General features: G+C 44.4%; 1 protein-coding gene across 2 annotated transcripts; it reads left to right on the plus strand.

Moving 5' to 3' along the window:
* The first annotated feature begins 4,878 nt into the window (after positions 1-4,878).
* On the plus strand, positions 4,879-21,650 carry cfap157 (cilia and flagella associated protein 157). Of its 2 annotated transcripts, none has more exons than XM_024002922.1 (9): positions 4,879-5,127; positions 5,540-5,811; positions 7,600-7,753; positions 7,846-8,113; positions 8,275-8,405; positions 8,964-9,114; positions 18,677-18,855; positions 20,384-20,542; positions 20,783-21,650. In XM_024002922.1, the coding sequence occupies exons 1-9, from the start codon at positions 4,973-4,975 to the stop codon at positions 20,937-20,939; spliced, it is 1,626 nt and encodes a 541-aa protein (XP_023858690.1). In that variant the 5' UTR covers positions 4,879-4,972; the 3' UTR covers positions 20,940-21,650. The 2 variants fall into 2 exon arrangements, with proteins under 2 accessions (XP_023858690.1, XP_023858691.1); XM_024002923.1 differs by having other exon boundaries at positions 20,788-21,650.
* The last annotated feature ends 354 nt before the right edge of the window (positions 21,651-22,004 follow it).

Genomic DNA, 22,004 nt, shown 5'->3' on the forward strand with positions numbered 1-22,004 from the left:
GACAGCATGTGACAGTATAGAAAAGGAGAGCCAAAAACAAATGGATAGCATACTATCATAGATTCAATTTAGACTACATAGGCTGTCGTGGTAATTTCCTGTATTACTCAATAATGAGAGAGACAACCACACACAAGTCAGAGTTATATTATAAAGTCCATCTTTAATTATATATGAGCTTCACCATAGCCCTTTTTGACTCTCAGATCAATTAAGTGTCTATAAATGAATTCTCTGAGAGACCTTACAAAACAACTCATTCCATCTTTTATAGCCAAGATACACCCCTCTCAACGCACATGACGAATAACAGATCTTAGGAACATTACAAAGAACCTTTTACTTGAAAGAGGAGTATCCCATAGCTAGATAGCATTAGCTATAAATTATCGTTCAGTTTGGTCTCCTAAAACAAGATTTTAATCTCGTTCTTGGTACCACTTAGTARGAAAACATTACCTCATCCAATGGCATGTATCAATTGTCAATTCTAGATACGCCCATCTCAAATACACCCCCTCTTTTCCCCACTCCTGGAGAAGCTCACTAAGGGGAGTGAACCTCTAGGTCATATACTATGAAAGATAAGTTCAACATCAGAAGAGGTGGTATAATGGTTCCAGACATAATGGAGCCCTTCACATGGTTTCACAGATGATTCACATATTACCAGACATGTAAAAGACAAGCCTGACCTCTCCCCTCTCTGGGCCCCAAGTGACTTTTCKCTAGAGAGAAAGYAAAATTCAACTGCCAACAGTATAGTCCAAAAGAAGACATTCTAATGACAAGCATAAAGATATCTAAAACATCTTATTTATATATGTTACCTAACTAATTCTGATTCAGCCACGACAAAGCCTACAAACAATTACAATGGCAAAGTCACAATAATCACAAGAATGGCTTCAGATCAAAGTCTACGTTAAGCCCGAATGAGCAAGGGTCTTTAAATTAAAGATCCAGGCAGCCTCTCGTTTTAACAATAAATTGTCGAGGTCACCCCCTCTCCTAGGGAGGGTGACATGTTCGATGCCAATATAACGCAGAGACGAAATCGAGTGGTTTGCTTCCAAAAAGTGGGCCGCAACTGGGTAAGTCGAGTTTTTTCACCTAATGGTGCTACGATGCTCTGAGATACGTACTTTTAATTTGCGCTTTGTTTTACCCACAATTTTTAACACAAGGACAAGTTATAAGATAAATAACTGTGTTAGTGGAGCATGTAATAACACCTTTGATTGGGATCTGTTTCCCTGTTTGGGGGTGTTTGAAGGATCTACATTTATACATCAAAAAATGTGACAGATATAAATAATTTTTACTGTTATGGGAAGAATTCTTTAGAAATAACTTGTCTGACATGTTTTTTGTTACACTTCTTATACCGCAAACAACATCCATCTATGTATAACCAGTACAAGGCTAGAAGGAATAGCATTTATGATTGTACAATATTGCTTAGGGCGACAAGGAAATCATATTTTATCATAAAATAATTATATCTGAGGATATTACCACTTTCATCTAAAGGATCTGTACGAGACCAAATATTTTTGTTCATCCTTTTTTCAAAGAATATGGTATTGTTACCAGGGCAAACGAGAATCCCCTGACTGCAGTGTGCAGTTCGGGGCCGGGCTCAATGTGGGCGGAGTCAAGCGCGTTTAACCTGAACCCTTCCTGTCTCCTTCAAGGTCAACCAAGTTGAGGTTCACATCGAAAGTATTAACGTCAACGAAAGCGAATCTTAATCGAGCCTAACCTACATTGATAAAAATATAAACCGTGGAAGTGAGACTGTCATTATGCATAATGTACTTTGTAATATTCATGTTATACCAGTGCAGTGGTATATTTTTATATAACCAACTACCGCACCGATGTTAGCATAGCGTTAATTAGCATCCATTTGCATTTGAGCTAGCTAAGTAGCAATAGCACCCTTTTGCATGTGAGTTAGCTAATTCCTTACAATGAGGGAATCTTATTTGGACAAATTTGCCTACTTGAGCAGTAAGCCTAGGTTTACATGTACAGTTATGTAATCGATTTGATTGTTGATTTTCTGTGTTTCAATGTATGCCTTGTTGTGTTTGGCTGGCTCTAAATGTGTATCGTTGATGCCGACGGCCATTCCCTTAGTTACACCTAGTGAGTCTACACATAGTATATACAATAATGAAATCACCTGGTCCCAACATACATGGCAAGTCAAGAAAAGTCATTGTAACTTGTCCACACTGCAAACTGAAGTTAAATAAGAAAAACTTCAAAACACATTTATGAAGAAAGCACACACGTTGCTTTGAAACAGTGTCCAATGAAATATTTTTGGCATATGAGTGCATTGATGTGATAAATGGTGTGTTTGCAGTCAAAAATACATTTTCTGGTCCAGCAACACCCATAAATGTTGTTTAAAATAGTTTGGCCAATTCAGTTCCAACTGTGTTGAAAACTGTTATGCATGCTGGAGTATTAAAAAGCTGTTGAATTGTACTTTTTCTTTACTTTCACATACACTGTGTTCACAGAAACATTGCTCTGATCTTGTCCCCTGGACCTTGGAGGACTTTTTGTGTGGATGATGTTCAGGTCAGATATTCCTTTAAATGATTCCACTGAACTGTACCATTTGATTGTCATTCCTTTACTGAAAAGTGTACCTTGTTCACACCACAGGGCCTACCAAAGCAAGGTTTCTCAAACAACTGTGGGGTGTTTGTTTTGATGGTAAGATGTTGGCTATTCAGTATATTATATTAGTCCTATTTTCTGTTATTACATGAAACGTTATTATTATTTCTGTGCTTGCAGCATGCAAAGCACACTATTGTTATTGCTCATACTTTTTCTTGTTTATTATTCTTGACACTTTTTGGGACCTATTTCCTACAGTTTTTACACGACATACACAATTCATACATCAAACTCCTGCAGAGCTGGATGCTGATGTGACTTCTTGGGGGGGGATGTCTTCTACATCCTGAAATATATTCTGGGGGTGTTTATCATTATTGTTGTTATCATAACTATCAAACTTAACAACCTACTTAACTTACAGTACACTCTGTACATTGCAATGGAAGCACAGTGTGATTTCACTGAGGCATGTATAAATTATGAAATTCTCATCACTAGTGGATATAATTTTTTTTTGGGATAACCATCCGATTGTGTGATTTTCTTTTTCAAAGGAAAACATGCAGCAAATTAGGCGATGATGGTGCCTAGTTCTCCTGCAGAACTTTCCCATGCCGTAAGTCTTGAATATTTACAAAAACTTTTCATTTGCATCCTTAAAATCACTTGTTTCACTGTAGCCAGACTGACCTGAATATATTGAATGTATGTAATGTATGTCATTCACTCACTAAGGTCTGAAGAAGAGAGGTTGAAAGATCGAAAAAGGCAGCGAAAACAAAACACACTACAGGTAGGAGGTGTCATGATGAGTGGTATAGTCTTAAACCAATGTTTAAAGACTTAACCCCCCTCTCATATGATGAGTGGTATAGTCTTAAACCAATGTTTAAAGACTTAAACCCCGCCCCTCTCCAATATATTTCAGGATGATGTAGAAGACTTCCCCCCCCAAGAAGTCACAGCATGTCACATCAGCATCCAGCTCTGCAGGATCAGGTACTGTATAGGCTGTTAGCTAAAGTAAGGTGCATTCAGGTACACACATCCCAAGAGGTTCCCTTACATTACTTAATGACCACAATCTGTTTTCTTTCTAGASGATACTGGGAACAAAATGCACGGCGAACTGGGAGCTGTGAACTGGGTATGTAGTCTACTGTGTGTAAGGCTGAAGGCTTGATGCATGGCAAGATATAATAGTTGTGACAACTTGTTGAGTAGTTATAGATAAAACCCCTTTAGTAATAGGAGCTTTTGTTTGCATGGTGGTATTGTGAAAGTGGGGTGTAATTTGACATGATCACCCAATGAGGCTCTACTCATATTTATTCTTCCTTTTTCTTCAAGGAAGCAGATGTTCTTCAAAGGGACACCCTAGAGGCAGCAAGGAGGTGCAAACGACAAAACATTTAAAGGCACTGTTTCCCTCCCTAGTGTAATTGGGATGGGCGGGGAAGACCGCATTACAACCCTTAAAGAACTACYGTTGTATGATGGCCTGGATGAAGAGGAAAATATTCTCCTCTAGGAAACGTTCATGTTCCAGTTAGAGAGATTATGAGATGTTCTATGTGGAGGCAGTTGATAACAAGAACATTACTGTCTGCCTCTTTTGAGGAGCAGGAGTGAAGCCATTTTGAGGAGTGGTCAAACCTTGTTTTTGTCTGCTGTGTTAATTGTTAATTGTGTTTAGTAAAGAAGATGTAGAAGTCACCCGAGTCTCTGATCTCTTTACTGGAGCTGGTATAACTTGATGTACAAAGCACATTCAGCTTGTCAGTATGTCTATATGGTGTAGTCTGTCTCCATTCTCATGAGGAAAGTAAATAGCAGTATAAATCAGGATAGGTAGTAACTGTGTATATATATGCTCAATTAAATAATATAATTACAAAGTTATAACATTTATCAACACAATTTTAACAGTACATGACAAGTCTGTTGTTCCCTGCAACAATATCAGTAGCTGGCTTCAAATATAGGATGAAGCAAAAAGTGTTACAACACATGTGTTGGTACCACTTTAAATAATATTTCTTATGATCTTCAAAAATGAAATACGTTTGTATTAAACGTGTGCCTTGCACAAACTTGTGTGTTTGTATTCTGTCTGTGACTGTCAAACAAAAAAGTGGGCGGGGTCAAACGTTTGACTCCGCCCACATCGAGCCCGGCCCCGAACTGCACACTGCAGTCAGGGATACTTGGGGCAGACTGACATTCCAATTCAACGGGTCAGCACCTGACGTCATTCTCTTGGTAACAACGTGTGTTGTGGTTGCCTAGTTGTTTAATAGCGCAATCACAAAGTTTCATTGCAAATATGCCAAAAAAGAATGGAAAGAAAAGCGGAGATAAATCAACCAAAAAAGAGATCATTGGATTTGGAGACAAAACGTGTTTTGACGACGCATTGTCTGAAGGTGGAAAAGATTTCTACCGGTCGCAGATACGAGACTTGGAGGAACAATTGGAAAAGTGAGAGTTTTCTTTGGGTGGTCCGCACAGATCATTTCTATTCATATTTAGTCTAATCTCTGATCCTCTGAATAATAAATAATGTTGCGAGTCAACACGCACTGACACTATCAGATTATTGTTGGAACAATAGTTGGATAATATAACCACATAATGACAAAATAGAACCCATTGCCGTTACGAAAACTGCGGTGCATGTGCGTAAAATAGGCAATCAAACACGAATCAGTTAGGACTAATGCAAATCATTAAAATATGTGTTATTTATAAAATACTGCACATTTAACGTTAAAACAAAATACACCATAATAATATGAAACTAAATCATGTTAATTCCAAGCTTGTACCCTTCCAATCAAGTTTCCATGACTGAATCCCACCCTCATCCTATTTTCTCACCTCATATTTGCAGATATCAGCACAAATGTGATGAGTTGGAGGTGCAACAGAAGGACTTCTCCTCTCAGTATTTCACCATTGAGAAGGAGAAGAAAGACATTGTGCTCTACCTGAAGCGCTCCCTGGCCCAGAAGGAGGATGAGCTCACAGACTTGTTGGAGAGACTGGTGGGACTGCAGCAGGCCAAGGATGCTGAGAAGGACTCCTTTGAGCTGCAGCTCAGTCAACTTCGCCAAGAGTTCCAGGAGAACAAGGACAAGCTCACCTCAGAGAACATGGTCCTTGGTAAGATACTAAGAACCTCGACACCATAACATTCCATCCACATGATCCACCACCAGACTTTTATTTAAAACCAGCTCAAAAATATCTGATCAAACTTTGATAATTTACAGTTGAAGTTGGAAGTTTACATACACCATAGCCAAATACATTTAAACTCAGTTCTTCACAATTCCTGACATTTAATCCTAGTAAAAACTCCCTGTCCTAGGTCAGTTAGGATCACCACTTTATTTTAAGAATGTGAAATGCCAGAATAATAGTCGAGAGAATGATTTATTTCAGCTTTTATTTATTTCATCACATTCCCAGTGGGTCAGAAGTTTACATACACTCAATTAGTATTTGGTAGCATTGCCTTTAAATTGTTTAACTTGGGTCAAACATTTCGGGTAACAGCCTTCCACAAGCTTCCCACAATAAGTTGGGTGAATTCTGGCCCATTCCTCCTGACAGAGCTGGTGTAACTGAGTCAGGTTTGTAGGCCTCCTTGCTCGCGCACACTTTTTCAGTTCTGCCCATAAATGTTCTATAGGATTGAGGTCAGGGTTTTGTGATGGCCTCTCCAATACCTTGACTTTGTTGTCCTTAAGCCATTTTGCCACAACTTTGGAAGTATGCTTGGGGTCATTGTCCATTTGGAAAGACCCATTTGCGACCAAGCTTTAACTTCCTGACTGATGTCTTGAGATGTTGCTTCAATATATCCACATAATTTCCTTTCCTCATGATGCCATCTATTTTGTGAAGTGCACCAGTCTGTCCTGCAGCAAAGCACCCCCACAACATGATGCTGCCACAACCCGTGCTTCACGGTTGGGATGGTGTTCTTCGGCTTGCAAGCGTCCCCCTTTTTCCTCCAAACATAACGATGGTCATTATGGTCAAACAGTTCAATTTTTTGTTTCATCAGACCAGAGGACATTTCTCCAAAAAGTACAATCTTTGTCCCCATGTGCAGTTACAAACTGTAGTCTGGCTTTTTTTATGGCGGTTTTGGAGCAGTGGCTTCTTCCTTGCTAAGCGGTCTTTCAGGTTGTGTCGATATAGGACTCATTTTATTGTGGATATAGATACTTTTGTACCTGTTTCCTCCAGCATCTTCACAAGGTCCTTTGCTGTTGTTCTGGGATTGATTTGCACTTTTGCCACCAAAGTACATCTATCTCTAGGAGACAGAACGCGTCTTCTTCCTGAGCGGTTGACGGCTGCATGATCCCATGGTTGTTATACTTGCGTACTATTGTTTGTACAGATGAAAATGGTACCTTCAGGCGTTTGGAAATTGCTCCCAAGGATGAACCAGACTTGTGGAGGTCTACAATATTTTTTCTGAGGTCTTGGCTGATTTCTTTTGATTTTCCCATGATGTCCAAGCAAAGAGGCAATGAGTTTAAAGGTAGGCCTTGAAATACATCCACAGGTACACCTCCAATTGACTCAAATTATGTCAATTAGCCTATCAGAAGCTTCTAAAGCCGTGACATCATTTTATGGAATTTTCCAAGCTGTTTAAAGGCACAGTCAACTTAGTGTATGTAAACTTCTGACCCACTGGAATTGTGATACAGTGAATTATAAGTGAAATAATCTGTCCGTAAACAATTGTTGGAAAAATGACTTGTGTCATGCACAAAGTAGATGTCCTAACCGACTTGCCAAAACTATAGTTTGTTAACAAGCAAATTTGTGGAGTCGTTGAGAAACAAGTTTAAATGACTCCAATCTAAGTGTATGTAAACTTCCGACTTCAACTGTAATTGAATTACTCCTAACACCATCCACATGCAGCGGGTAAGCTAGCAGCTCTCGAGGAGTTCCGTGTGCAGAAGGAGGAGCTGATGGCCCACTTGGAAGGCCTGGAGGAGCAGCTTGGGAAGCAGAGACAGGAGCACCACACAGTCATCTACAGCCTGGAGAGGAAGGCTGTGCTGGACAATGACAGGTCAATGCCATTATGTTAAGAAGCCATTTGTACACTGTATGATCTGGTCATAAGCTCCTGCTCATGCTGTCCTCCCTCCCTGCTCCCTCTAGACTAAAGAAGGAGATGCAGCAGCACGTGGCGGCGGTGGCAGCCGAGTTTCGGCGCGTGTCGGACAGGAAGATGCCAGAGACGACCATGAGGGCCATCCACGAGAATGTGTCTGTGACGGCCCAGCTTAGTCAGCTGTCAGACAAGAGCAAGCAGCTGCTGGAGGAGAACGAGGATCTGAGGGATAGAGAGAAGCATATCCGCAGAGAGATGGAGGTCCTGGAGCCCTTGTTCAACAAGATGACCCGTAAGAGCCTCAGCAACCAGAAGGTACTGGGGAGAGATAAGGGGTGAGAGCGATGATTGTTAGCTTGCATGATTTTGGTGTATCAACATCTCCACATGATAATGACAGGACCTGTCTGAAGCCTGATTTGATTGCTGACAGGTTACCATGCTCTTCCTCTCTGCTCCTCTTCTCTTTTCATCAGGTGATCCATCAGCTCACAGAGAAGTGTAAGCAGATGCAGGCTGAGCTGGAGGAGTATGCTAGGGCTCAAGAGGAGCATCAACAACTGCAGAAGGATCATGTCGTACTGCTGGCAGAAATGCATGCCCTAAGGTCTGATGTTTCCATTCAGAATTCAAGAAGACTCCAGAGTTCCTGTTCTCTACATCAGGGGTCCACAATTCTGGTCCTGGTAAACCGCAGTGTCTGCTGGTTTTGTTCCTTGTCATTCAGTGACTGTTCTCTGAGCAGTCAGTGTAATTTACTGATCAATGCCTTGGAGAAACCAAAACCAGCAGGACTGCGGCCCTGTACATGATTTAATTAGTATTTTGCCTGGCTAACTGACATTAATGTGTAACAATGATACAGTATATCTTATTCATGTCAGACAAATAAATAATAATTAATTCAGCCTGTGACGGTGACATTTAAATGTCAGGTGCTCCCCTAGTCAGTTTATTGTTACATGAAGGCCTCAAATGCCAGCGACGAGTGAGAGATATGTTCAATTAACAGTCAAACTAATTCTCACAAAATCTATTGAATTTCAATGGAACTGCATGCATGGAACTTCCTGAAAAGTATGATTCCTGTCTTTTGTTTTTAAGCCATTTGATATTGAAGAACTGAATTAGTAAATAACCCCAAATTTCTGGTTTGTTCCTACAGGCAGGTGCAGGCCTCTCTGTTGGAGGAGACAGGGAGGAACTGTGCCGAGGCAAACAGGCTGGGGAGAGAGCTGGAGGAGGAGAGGGACGTGAGAGGACAACTGGAGACCATCCTACAGGCGGCTGCATTCGCCCTGAAACAGGCCCTCATGGTAAAGAAGTGCCTGGAATCAAAATCATAGCAGTGTAAACCAAAGGCGGTCGGTGCCGATTAAGATGAGGGAGGATTTTTTATGAGCATGGCCTTATTTCTATTACAGCATATTGGATGACTCATTCATATTCCATTCACCCAGTTCAATGTAACATCAATAGGTTTAGGCTACTACATGATTCTGTAACGGTCGTCGTTGCATGAAGGAGGATCGGACCAAAGCGCAGCGTGGTAAGTGTTCATGATATTTATTAAATCAACAAACACTCGAACAAAATAAACAAAGTGAGAAACGAAACCGAAACAGTCCTGTCAGGTGCAGAACACTAAACAGAAAACAACTACCCACAAAACACAGGTGGGAAAAGGCTACCTAAGTATGGTTCCCAATCAGAGACAATGATAGACAGCTGTCCCTGATTGAGAACCATACCCGGCCAAAACAAAGAAATACAAAACATAGAAAAATGAATATAGAATGCCCACCCAAATCACACCCTGACCAAACCAAAATAGAGACATAAAAAGCTCTCTAAGGTCAGGGCGTGACAGTACCCCCCCTCAAATGTCACTATAACCATCATGAGGTTGCTACAACCTAACCTATGAATTAAAGTTTACAACGTAGGTGCACAGGTCGAGAGAAATTTGAGTAATCAAGGTGACAGACATCGACACATTCAGTACCGCCTTGCACAATCTTGCCTGCATCTAGCTGAACTAGGGTGTAATCATTAGTCCAACAGTTGCAAACGAGAGTTTCTATTGAACAAATTCAGGTATATTTATCCACGTTCCGTTTGCTTCGTTTAAGAAAGGGTTTTCAACAGAATAGGCGGAATGAATACACCCCTGATCACACGCAAACACAGTTCACTTTCATAGCAGCCGCATGCAAACAGCATGATCCTGTTATGCTGGTGAATGAGGACCCAAAAGCGACGTAAGAGAAACAGAGTCTTTATTCCAGTCTTAAACAAACAATGATTCTCCTGGATATTATCAAAGGTAAATCCAAAACAGGAAACTGAAATCCTCTCGTCAGTAGAGAGGAACGACTGGAGACGCGACCACAGACTGCAGGTCGCTTCAGGAAGGCACAGGCCGTAGCTGACATAGACACCTGCTCACACGCAGCATCTGAAGAAGGCAAAAACACGACAGGGCGGAACACAGCTGACAGGCGGACCAGCCAAATCAAAACAACGAAATACCGTACAAGTAGGGACAGAACGGAAAACAGAGGGGAGTAATATAAGGGACTCCTAATATTCAGAGGGCAAAAATGGGGATCATGGATGTGGAAAGAGGTAAATGAGGGCTTCGGTTAGGGAGTAATAGATGAAACAAGGGCTGGAGCAGGAACTGGAACGATAAGGGAGAGAGAGCGGAGAGGGAGAGAGGTGTGGGAGGAAGAGAAGCGCGATAGACAGAGGGAAAGTAAGCTCAATTGGACAGCCAGCAGAGGGATAGCACAGGGACAAAGACATGATGATTAAAGACAAGACACTGAACACGGGTTCCCCCATGTCAGTACCCGTAGCCTCTGGTGGTCCCGGACACGGGAGCGCCTCCTGGGCACTCGAGGAGGAACCCTGGCGGCAACGAAGGAAATCATCAATCAACGAACGGTCCAGCACGTCCGAGATGGAACCCAACTCCTTCCTCAGGACCGTAACCTCTCCAATCCACTAAGTATGTGTGACACGTCCCGAGAACGCAGGTCCATGTCTTCCGTACTTGTAAATAGGTGCGCCCTCGACAAGGACGGGGGGGGGGGGGAGGGAAGACGAACGGGGCGCGCAGAAAAGGCTTGACACAAGAGACATGGAAGACAGGGTGGACGCGACGAAGATGTCGCGGAAGAAGCAGTCCGCACAGCGACAGGATTGACGACCTGAGAGAACACGGAACGGACCCAATGAACCGCGGAGTCAACTTGCGAGAAGCTGTCGTAAGGGGAGGTTACGAGTGGAAAGCCACACTCTCTGACCGCAGACAATACCTAGGACTCTTAATCTACGTTTATTGGCGGGCTCTCACAGTCTGCGCCCTGTAACGGCAAAGTGCAGACCTGACCCTCCTCCAGGTGCGCTCACAACGTTGGACAAAAGCCTGAGCGGAGGGAACGCTGGACTCGGCGAGCTGGGACGAGAACAGAGGAGGCTGGTACCCCAAGACTACTCTGAAACGGAGAATAGCCCGGTAGCAGACGAAGGAAGCGAGTTGTGAGCGTACTCAGCCCAGGGGAGCTGTTCTGCCCAAGACGCAGGGTTTCGAAACGAAAGGCTGCGTAATATGCGACCCAATCGACTGATTGGCCCTTTCTGCTTGACCGTTAGACTGGGGATGAAACCCGAAGAGAGACTGACGGACACCAATCAAACGACAGAAACTCCCTCCAAAACTGTGACGTGAATTGCGGGCCTCTGTCTGAAACGGCGTCTAACGGGAAGACCATGAATTCTGAACACATTCTCAATGATGATGTTGTGCCGTCTCCTTAGCGGAAGGAAGCTTAGCGAGGGAATGAAATGTGCCGCCTTAGAGAACCTATCGATAACCGTAAGAATCACAGTCTTCCCCGCAGAAGAAGGGACCGGTAATATAAGTCTAAGGCGATGTGAGACCATGGTCGAGAAGGAATGGGAAGCGGTCTGAAGACGACGGCAGGAGGAGAGTTCCAGACAGCCCCTGAACAATTAGTCCTGCCGCAGTCCGAACAAGCAAGCACGAAACGGCGCGTGTCCCGCTCCTGAGTAGGCCACCAAAACCGCTGGCGAATAGAAGCAAGCGTACCCCGAACGCCGGGTGGCCAGCTAACTTGGCAGAATGAGCCCACTGAAGAACAGCCAGACGAGTAGAGACAGGAACGAACAGAAGGTTACTAGGACAAGCGCGCGGCGACGCAGTGTGAGTGAGTGCTTGCTTTACCTGTCTCTCAATTCCCCAGACAGTCCACCGACAACACGCCCTTCAGGGAGAATCCCCTCGGGTCGGTAGAAGCCACAGAAGAACTAAAGAGACGGATAAGGCATCAGGCTTCTGGTGTTCTTATTTCCCGGCGCGATAGGAAATCACGAACTCGAACGACGCGAAAAACAACGCCCAACGAGCTTGACGTGCATTAAGTCGTTTGGCAGAACGGATGTACTCAAGGTTCTTATGGTCAGTCCAAACGACAAAAGGGACGGTCGCCGCCCTCCAACCACTGTCGCCATTCGCCTATGGCTAAGCGGATGGGCGGCAGTTCGCGGTTACCCACATCATAGTTGCGTTCCGATGGCGACAGGCGATGAGAAAAGTAAGCGCAAGGATGGACCTTATCGTCAGACTGGAAGCGCTGGACAAAGGCTCCCACGCCCACCTCTGAAGCGTCAACCTCGACAATGAATTGTTTAGTGACGTCAGAGTAACAAGGATAGGGGCGGATGTAAAACGCTTCTTGAGGAGATCAAAAGCTCCCTGGGCGGAACCGGACCACTTAAAGCAAGTCTTGACAAGAAGTCAGAGCTGTGAAGGGCAGCACTTGACCGAAATTACGAATGAAACGCGATAGAAATTAGCGAAACCGAGAAGCGCTGCAACTCGACACGTGACTTAGGAACGGGCCAATCGCTGACAGCCTGGACCTTAGCGGGATCCATCTGAATGCCTTCAGCGGAAATAACGGAACCGAGAAATGTGACAGAGGAGACATGAAAGGCGCACTTCTCAGCCTTCACGTAGAGACAATTCTCTAAAGGCGCTGGAGTACACGGCGAACGTGCTGAACATGAATCTCGAGTGACGGTAAAAAATCAGGATATCGTCAAGGTAAACGAAAACAAGATGTTCAGCATGTCTCTCAGTACATCATTAACTAATGCCTGAAAGACAGCTGGAGCATTAGCGAGACGCGAACGGCAGAACCCGTATTCAAAATGCCCTAACGGAGTGTTAAACGCCGTTTTCCACTCGTCCCCCCTCTCTGATGCGTACGAGATGGTGCGTTACGAAGGTCCAACTTAGTAAAGAACCTGGCTCCCTGCAGAATCTCGAAGGCTGACGACATAAGGGAAGCGGATAACGATTCTTACCGTTATGTCATTCAGCCCTCGATAATCCACGCAGGGGCGCAGAGTACCGTCCTTCTTCTTAACAAAGAAAACCCCGCTCGGCGGGAGAGGAAGAAGGCACCAGGTACGGTGGCGTCGAGAGAAACAGACAGATAATCCTCGAGAGCCTTACGTTCGGGAGCCGACAGAGAGTATAGTCTACGCCAGGGGGAGTGGTCCCCGGAGGAGATCAATACAACAATCATACGACCGGTGAGGAGGAAGAGAGTTGGCTCTGACCGACTGAAGACCGTGCGTAGATCATGATATTCCTCCGGCACTCTCTGTCAAATCACCAGGTTCCTCCTGAGTAGAGGGGACAGAAGAAACAGGAGGATAGCAGACATTAAACACTTCACATGACAAGAAACGTTCCAGGATAGGATAGAATTACTGAGACCAATTAATAGAAGGATTATGACATACTAGCCAGGGATGACCCAAACAACAGGTGTAAAAAGTGAGAAATATCAAAAGAGAAATGGTCTCACTGTGGTTACCAGATCCTGTGAGGGTTAAAGGTAGTGTCTCACATCTGATACTGGGGAGAGGACTACCATCTAAGGCGAACATGGGCGTGGGCTTCCCTAACTGTCTGAGAGGAATGTCATGTTTCCGAGCCCATGCTTCGTCCATAAAACACCCTCAGCCCCAGAGTCTATCAAGGCACTGCAGGAAGCAGCCGAACCGGTCCACTGAGATGGACGACAAGGTAGTACAGGATCTTGATGGAGAGACCTGAGTAGTAGCGCTCACCAGTAGCCCTCCGCTTACTGATGAGCTCTGGCTTTTACTGGACATGACATGACAAATTGTCCAGCAGAAACCGCAATAGAGGCAAAGGCGGTTGGTGATTCTTCCGTTCCCTCTCCTTAGTCGAGATGCGAATACCTCCCAGCTGCATGGGCTCAGTCTCTGAGCCGATGGGAGGAGATGGTTGAGATGCGGAGAGGGGAAACACCGTTAACGCGCGAGCTCTCTTCCACGACGCTCGGTGACGAAGATCTACCGTCGTTCTTTATGCGGATGGCGAGTGCAATCAAAGAGTCCACGCTGGAAGGAACCTCCCGGGAGAACATTCATGCTTAACCTCAGCGTGGAGTCCCTCCAGAAAACGAGCGAGCAACGCGCGGCTCGTTCCAGTCACTGGATGCAGCAAGAGTGCGAAACTCTATATAGATAATCCGTTATGGATCGATCACCTTGACATAGGGAAGCCAGGGCCCTGGAAGCCTCTTCTCCAAAATGAACGATCAAAAACCCGTATCATCTCCTCTTTAAAGTTCTGATAAACGTTAGAACACTCAGCCCTTGCCCCCAGATAGCTGTGGCCCATCTCCGACGCCGACAGTAAGGAGTGATATGACGTTAGGCGATTCCGAGCTCTCTCTTTGATATGTGTTGGGCTGGAGAGAGAACACAATATCACACTGGTGGGAAAGGAGCGACACTCAGTGGGCTGCCCAGAGTAACATGGTGGGTATTATACCCTAGGTTCCGGAGACCGCGAAGACCAGGAAGTAGCTGGTGGCACGAGACGAAGACTCTGAAACTGTCCTGAGAGATCGGAGACGTGAGCGGCCAGGGTCTCAACGGCATGACGAGCAGCAGACAATTCCTGCTCGTGTCTGCCGAGCATTGCTCCCTGGATCTCGACGGCAGTGTTGCGAGAATCCGTAGTGCGCTGGGTTCCATTCTTTGGTCGGATTCTTCTGTTATGCTGGTGAATGAGGACCCAAAGCGCGTAAGAGAAACAGAGTCTTTATTCCAGTCTTAAACAAACAATGATCTCCTCTGGATATTATCAGGGTAAATCCACAGGAAACTGAATCCTCTCGTAGTAGAGAGGAACGACTGGACGCCGCACAGACTGCAGGTCGCTTCAGGAAGGCACAGGCCGTAGCTGACATAGCACTCCTGCACACGCAGCATCTGAAGAAGGCAAAACACGACAGGGCGGAACAAGGACACAGAACAGCAAACATCAAACAAGAATCCGACAAGGACAGAAGCGAAAACATAGGGAGAAATAGGGACTCTAATCAGAGGGCAAAATAGGGGACAGGTGTGAAAGAGTAAATGAGGTCGTTAGGAGAATGAGAAACAGCTGGGAGCAGGAACGGAACGATAGAGAGAGAGAGCGGGAGAGGGAGAGAGGGAGGAGGAGAGAGAGGGATAGAAAGAGGGAAAGAACCTAATAAGACCAGCAGAGGGAAGCACAGGGACAAGACATGATGATCAAAGACAAAACATGACAGATCCCTTTGATCGTTGCATAATTCCTTCTCTCATCTACGCGCTCTCCTCTTCTCACCTTTTTCCTTCACTTGTGGACTTCAGTGCACAACACATCAGCTGTCTGTGACCAGGCGAGAAAACCTTTCAAAAGCCAAACCCTCATATCATAACCGCTAACCACTATACACAGCCTACATCGTTGTCGCCATATTAGCTAAAGTCAAGTCAACATAGCTACTAAAACAAACGTGTTAGTAAACTAGCTACAATCATGCATCAGTGTACAGTTAGAAAGCAGTTTAGCAGTTACACCAGCGGGCCCCGGTGGCAATACATTTATAAAACTAAAAGCTTACCTTGACTTGGAAGAGTTCCAGTGCTGGATAGCCATAGCCAGCTAGGTAACATAGCATGGAAAAATACAAAATATAGCTCCCTCTTTCTTGCTGCTCCTTCATTTTTGAAGAAATTAATTTGTATTGTCTTTCTCTCTCTTTGAGTCAACCACATGTTATGCACTGCAGTGCTAGCTAGCTGTAGCTTATGCTTTCAGTACTAGATTCATACTCTGATCCTTTGATTGGGTGGACAAGAGCTCTGATAGGTTGGAGGACGTCTTTTGGAAGTTGTCATAATTACTGTGTAAGTCTATGGAAGGGGGTGAGAACCACGAGCCTCCTAGGTTTTGTATTGAAGTCAATGTACCCAGAGGAGGACTGAAACTAGGTGTCCTCCGGCTACACCATGGTGCTATCCTACAGAGTGCTGCTGAGGCTACTATAGACCTTCATTGCAAAACAGTGTGTTTTAATCAATTATTTGGTGTCATGTGTGACAAGATGGAGGCGGAGAACAAGGCTGATGTTTTACGTATTCCTAACCAGTTGTGCTTTCAAGGAGCGGGACTCTAACCCGGAAAGCTTATATGAAATCCCGCTATGCCCTCCGAAGAACCATCAAACAAGCAAAGCGTCAATACAGGACTAAGATCAAATCGTACAACACTGGCTCTGATGCTCGTTGGATGTGGCAGGGCTTGCAAACCATTACAGACTACAAAGGGAAGCACAGACGAAATTTGCCCAGTGACACCAGCCTACCAGATGAGCTAAACTACTTCTATGCTCGATTCGAGGCAAATAACACTGAAACATGCATGAGAGCACCAGCTGTTCCGGAAGACTGTGTGATCAGGCTCTCCCCGGCCGATGTAAGACCTTTAAACAGGTTAACATTCACAAGGCCGCAGGGCTAGACGGATTACCAGGACGTGTACTGTGCGAGCATGCGCTGACCAACTGGCAAGTGTCTTCACTGACAATTTCAACCTCTCCCTGTCCGAGTCTGTAATACCAACATGTTTTAAGCAGACCAGCATAGTCCCTGTGCCCAAGAACACTAAGGTAACCTGCTAAATGACTACCGATCCGTAGCACTGAAGTCTGTAGCCATGAAGTGCTTTGAAAGGCTGGTCATTGCTCACATCAACACCATTATCCCAGAAACTCTAGACCCACTCCAATTTGCATACCACCCTGACAGATTCACAGATGATGCAATCTCTATTGCACTCCACACTGCCCTTTCCCACCTGGACAAAAGAAACATCTATGTGAGAATGCTATTCATTGACTACAGCTCAGCGTTCAACACCATAGTGCCCTCAAAGCTAATCAATAAGCTAAGGACCCTGGGACTAAACACCTCCCTCTGCAACTGGATCCAGGTGGTAAGGGTAGGTAACAACACATCCTCCACTTTGATCTTCAACACAGGGGCCCCTCAGGGGTGCGTGCTCAGTCCCCTGCTGTACTCCCTGTTCACCCATGACTGCACTGCCAGGCACGACTCCAACACCATCATTAAGTTTGCCGATGACACAACAGTGGTAGGCCTGATCAATGACGAGAGAGCCTATAGGGAGGAGGTCAGAGACCTGGCCGTGTGGTGCCAGGACAATAACCTCTCCCTCAACATGATCAAGACAAAGGAGATGATTGTGGACTACAGGAAAAAGAGGACCGAGCACGCCCCCATTCTCATCGACGGGGCTGTAGGGGAGCAGGTTGAGAGCTTCAAGTTCCTTGGTGTCCACATTACCAACAAACTAACATGGTCCCAGCACACCAAGACAGACGTGAAGAGGGCATGACAAAACCTATTCCCCCTCAGGAGACTGAAAAGATTTGGCATGGGTCCTCAGATCCTCAAAAGGTTTTACAGCTGCACCATCGAGAGCATCCTGACTAGCTGCATCACTGCCTGGTATGGAAACTGCTCGGCCTCCGACCGCAAGGCACTACAGAGGGTAGTGTGTACGGCCCAGTACATCACCGGGGCCAAGCTTCCTGCCATCCAGGACCTCTATACCAGGCGGTGTCAGAGGAAGGCCCTAAACATTTTCAAAGACTCCAGCCACCCTAGTCATAGACTGTTCTCTATGCTACTGCATGGCAAGCGGTACCGGAGCGTCAAGTCTAGGTCCAAGAGGCTTCTAAACAGCTTCTGGGTAGCCATTTGATTAGATATTCAAATGGCTACCCAGACTATATGCATTGCCCCCTCTTTTACACCGCTGCTACTCTCTGTTGTTATCATCTATGCATAGTCACTTTAATAACTCTACCTACATGTACATATTACCCCAACTAACCGGTGCTCCCCGCACATTGACTCTGTACCAGTACCCCCCTCTGTATATAGTCTCGCTATTGTTATTTTACTGCTGCTCTTTAATTACATGTTACTTTTATTTCTTATTCACATATATTTTTTTAACTGCATTGTTGGTTAGGGCCTCGTAAGTAAGCATTTCACTGTAAGGTTTACACCTGTTGTATTTGGCGCATGTGACTAATACGATTTGATTTGAATATATTTAGTATAGTTTTATCTAAAAAAGACTTAACTTATTTTTTCAATTGAGATTTTTTCTGAAATTCACTGAGGATGGTTCTACCCTTCCTCCACTGGTGTAAACATTGCATGCGTGTAGATAGTCTTCTATGTATTATAAACTGTTTCCTGAAGCAATTATTGTGTCATTACATTGTAGTTATGAGTCAGAATTTTGTTACTTTAGTTATAAACACTTGTGTAAAATGTTTCCACGTTGAGATGAGTAATTAACACTTGTGGTTAAATTTACCTCACACTTGCTCACCAGTTGGAAATATCACATTGCGATTAGTAGCACTAACGTAAGTCCTTCGCCTATCATAACAGGAGGTGCCTAAAGAGGAGGACTCTGAGGTGAAGACTCTGGTCCGGAGGAACCAAATGATGCAGAAGCTGTTGGCTGTGTTGGACAGTGCTGCTCTGCTGGGGAAAGGGCCTGCCATGAAGGACTTCATTCCAGAGGGAGACTCCCTCCACGAGCTCAAGACCGGCCCTGGCCCAGGAAGGTACTGGAGGCTGCCTACATACTGCCTCCCTCTCATCTAATGCTAGTGTAGCAGATGTGAGCTAGTGCACTAGTAACCATTGTGCAGGTTTACTCTGTACATTAGCACTGTCTTGGAGAAAGCTGTCAATACAGAACTACAGCAACATAATTATTCCATAACAATGGAATTACTGTTTATTGTTTATTTAAAAAAAAATTATGTTGCAAGAGTTAGTACATTGTTTACATATGGTATGATTATCAAGAAGCTCAAGATACACTACATGGTCAACATCATCCAACATCACATTCCAAAATCATGGGCATTATAATGGAGTTGGTCCCCACTTTGCTACTATAACAGCCTCCACTCTTCTGGGAAGGCTTTCCACTAGATGTTGGAACATTGCTGCAGGGACTTGCTTCCATTCAGCCACAAGAACATTAGTGAGGTCGGGCACAGATGTTGGGCGATTAGGCCTGGCTCGCAGTCAGTGTTCCAAATCATCCCAAAGGTGTTCGATGGGTTTGAGTTCAGGGCTCTGTGCAGGCCAGTCAAGTTTTTCCACACAGATCTCGACAAACCATTTCTGTATGGAGCTCGCTTGTCCACGGGGGCATTGTCATGCTGAAACAGGATGACAATGCAGGATGAAACAAACTGTTGCCACAAAGCACAGAATAGTCTAGAATGTAATTGTATGATGGCGTTAAGATTTCCCTTCACTGGAACTAAAGGGCCCAAACCATGAAAAACAACCCCATACCATTATTCCTCCTCCACCAAACTTTACATTTGGCACTATGCATTCGGGTAGGTAGTGTTCTCCTGGCATCTGCCAAACCCAGATTCGTCCATCGGTCTGCCAGATGGTGAAGCACGATTCATCACTCCAGAGAATGCGTTTCCACTGCTCCAGAGTCCAATGGCGGTGAGCTTTACACCACTCCAGCCGACATTTGTCATTGCACATGGTGATCGTAGGCTTGTGTCCAGCTGCTCGGCTATGGAAACCCATTTCATGAAACTCCAGACGAACAGCTCTTGTGCTGACGTTGCTTCCAGAGGCAGTTTGGAACTCGGTAGTGAGTGTTGCAATCGAGGACAGACAATTTTTACGCGGTACGCGCTTCAGCACTCAGCAGTCCTGTTCTGTGAGTTTATGTGGCCTACCACTTCGTGGCTGAGCCGTTGTTGTGCCTAGTCATTTCCACTTCACAATAACAGCACTTACAATTGACCAGGGCAGCTCTAGCAGGGCAGAAATTTGTTGAACTGACTTGTTGGAAAGGTGGCATCCTATGACAGTGCCACGTTGAAAGTCACTGAGCTCTTCAGTAAGGCCATTCTACTGCCAATGTTTGTCTATGGAGATTGCATGGCATGTGCTCGATTTTATACACCTGTCAGCAACGGTTGTGGCTAAAATAGCCAAATCCACCAATTTTGAAGGAGTGTCTACATACTTTTGTATATATAGTGTATTTCTCTAGCTCACTATGTTTCTTAAATGACATGCATACTTGTCTCCTACACCCTCCTCCAGATCATCAGGGCTTCTTGGTCCTCTTCTCAAGGACACCACCCAGCTGTCTCACTTCAAGACAGGAGACCTGGGCCTCGTACCACGACGGACACACAACTACAGCAACATCCTGTCCAAGATGGGACCCCTCTCCAAGAGCACCCGCCTTCAACTGCACAGGTGATTGAGCTGCATTTTATGCTTGCCAAAAATACTCTTAGATTAGGAAATGCAATGACGTCAGTGTATATATTAATATATATTGTAACTTAGTTACAGTAGATACAGAGAGTGGGGGATTTTTTCATTTATTAATTCAATGGTCAGAAGTATGTTTTATGTTAAGTGGATTTTTTAAATGTAAACATGTAAACCGATTTGTGTCAATGTATTGGTGACCATAGCGCCTCTGTTTGTCAGGAAAGTCTCACCACCCCAGAAGAGGACCAGCCCATCCAAACCCTCTGGTCCAGAGAGCCTGGCTCCTCCGCTCAGGGACCCTCCCAGAGGGAGCCTGCTTTCCCCCCACAGGCCCTTTCCAACCAGGGGCAGCGCCGCTGAACCCATCCTCAGATAGGCAGGACTGGGACTGGGATTTAAACCCCTTTTAATGGGACATTTCAACAAAAAATAAATGTTGCTACATGGTTATGCTCACTTTTTGGAATGACATGACTAATGCTGTTTCTTTTCCAGCCACTAGGTGGCAGGAGCAACTCTTAGAATATGTTGTACTGAAGCAGACAAAAACCAGACACTATACTTTTATCTCTAGAAATCTAATAAAGGCTCTGTTATTTTGTGTTATCATTTAGGTCAAATTCATTTGGAGACTAAAGCCAAACAATAAACATTTGAAATGTATACTCAAAATAATAAAGGTGGCAAAAAAATGAAAAAAAGATCAAGACATACTGTCACAAAGCCAATTGTCCATCTACTAAATCCAATATGTAGTTCATGAAGTAATAAACAGAGGAAAATACTTTAAAATGGCTGATCTTTATAAGGCTGACTTTACAAGGTTCAATGGTTGTTATGAGGGCAGAATGTGGGCTGTTGTACGGTACATCTGCCCATCTGTTACATTAAGTGAAGTCTGGTGTTTGACATTGTCAAAGTCTCTATAATGCAAATAAACACAAAGTCTATGAGGACATCTGGTTTATCAAATTAAAATGGGCCCTTCACTGCATTACCATCTGCCTTTTGAGATGTAAGCTTGTTAATTTATTAGGGTTTCATTTTCACTTGTTCAGACGAATAAAAGCTGTCATTGCACACCATGTACACTATACCTATCAAATCATTTTTAGACCTTCACAAGTTCCTAGGGTGTTAGAAACATATGATCATAGAGAGGATATTCTCCATGGAATATATATTTTAATAATGAGACAATGGCAATCTCACAGACCTTTTATTGTAGAGCTGACATGACGTCCTGATTTTATGCATTGACGTATTGATTAAATCCTGATGTTCTTATTCTCTAAACTCTTTGTCTTTGTATCCCTTTCTGGTGGATGCAACGTTTTTTTTTGAAGTGACACTACGGGACCCCAGATGATGTGAAACAATGGTGCTTGTGTTTCAACAGCAGCAATGTTTACATCTTTGTCATATTAAAGCTATGTGACTA

The sequence above is a fragment of the Salvelinus sp. IW2-2015 genome, linkage group LG15 (assembly GCF_002910315.2).
Source record: "Salvelinus sp. IW2-2015 linkage group LG15, ASM291031v2, whole genome shotgun sequence".
In the NCBI taxonomy this organism is placed as follows: Eukaryota; Metazoa; Chordata; class Actinopteri; order Salmoniformes; family Salmonidae; genus Salvelinus; species Salvelinus sp. IW2-2015.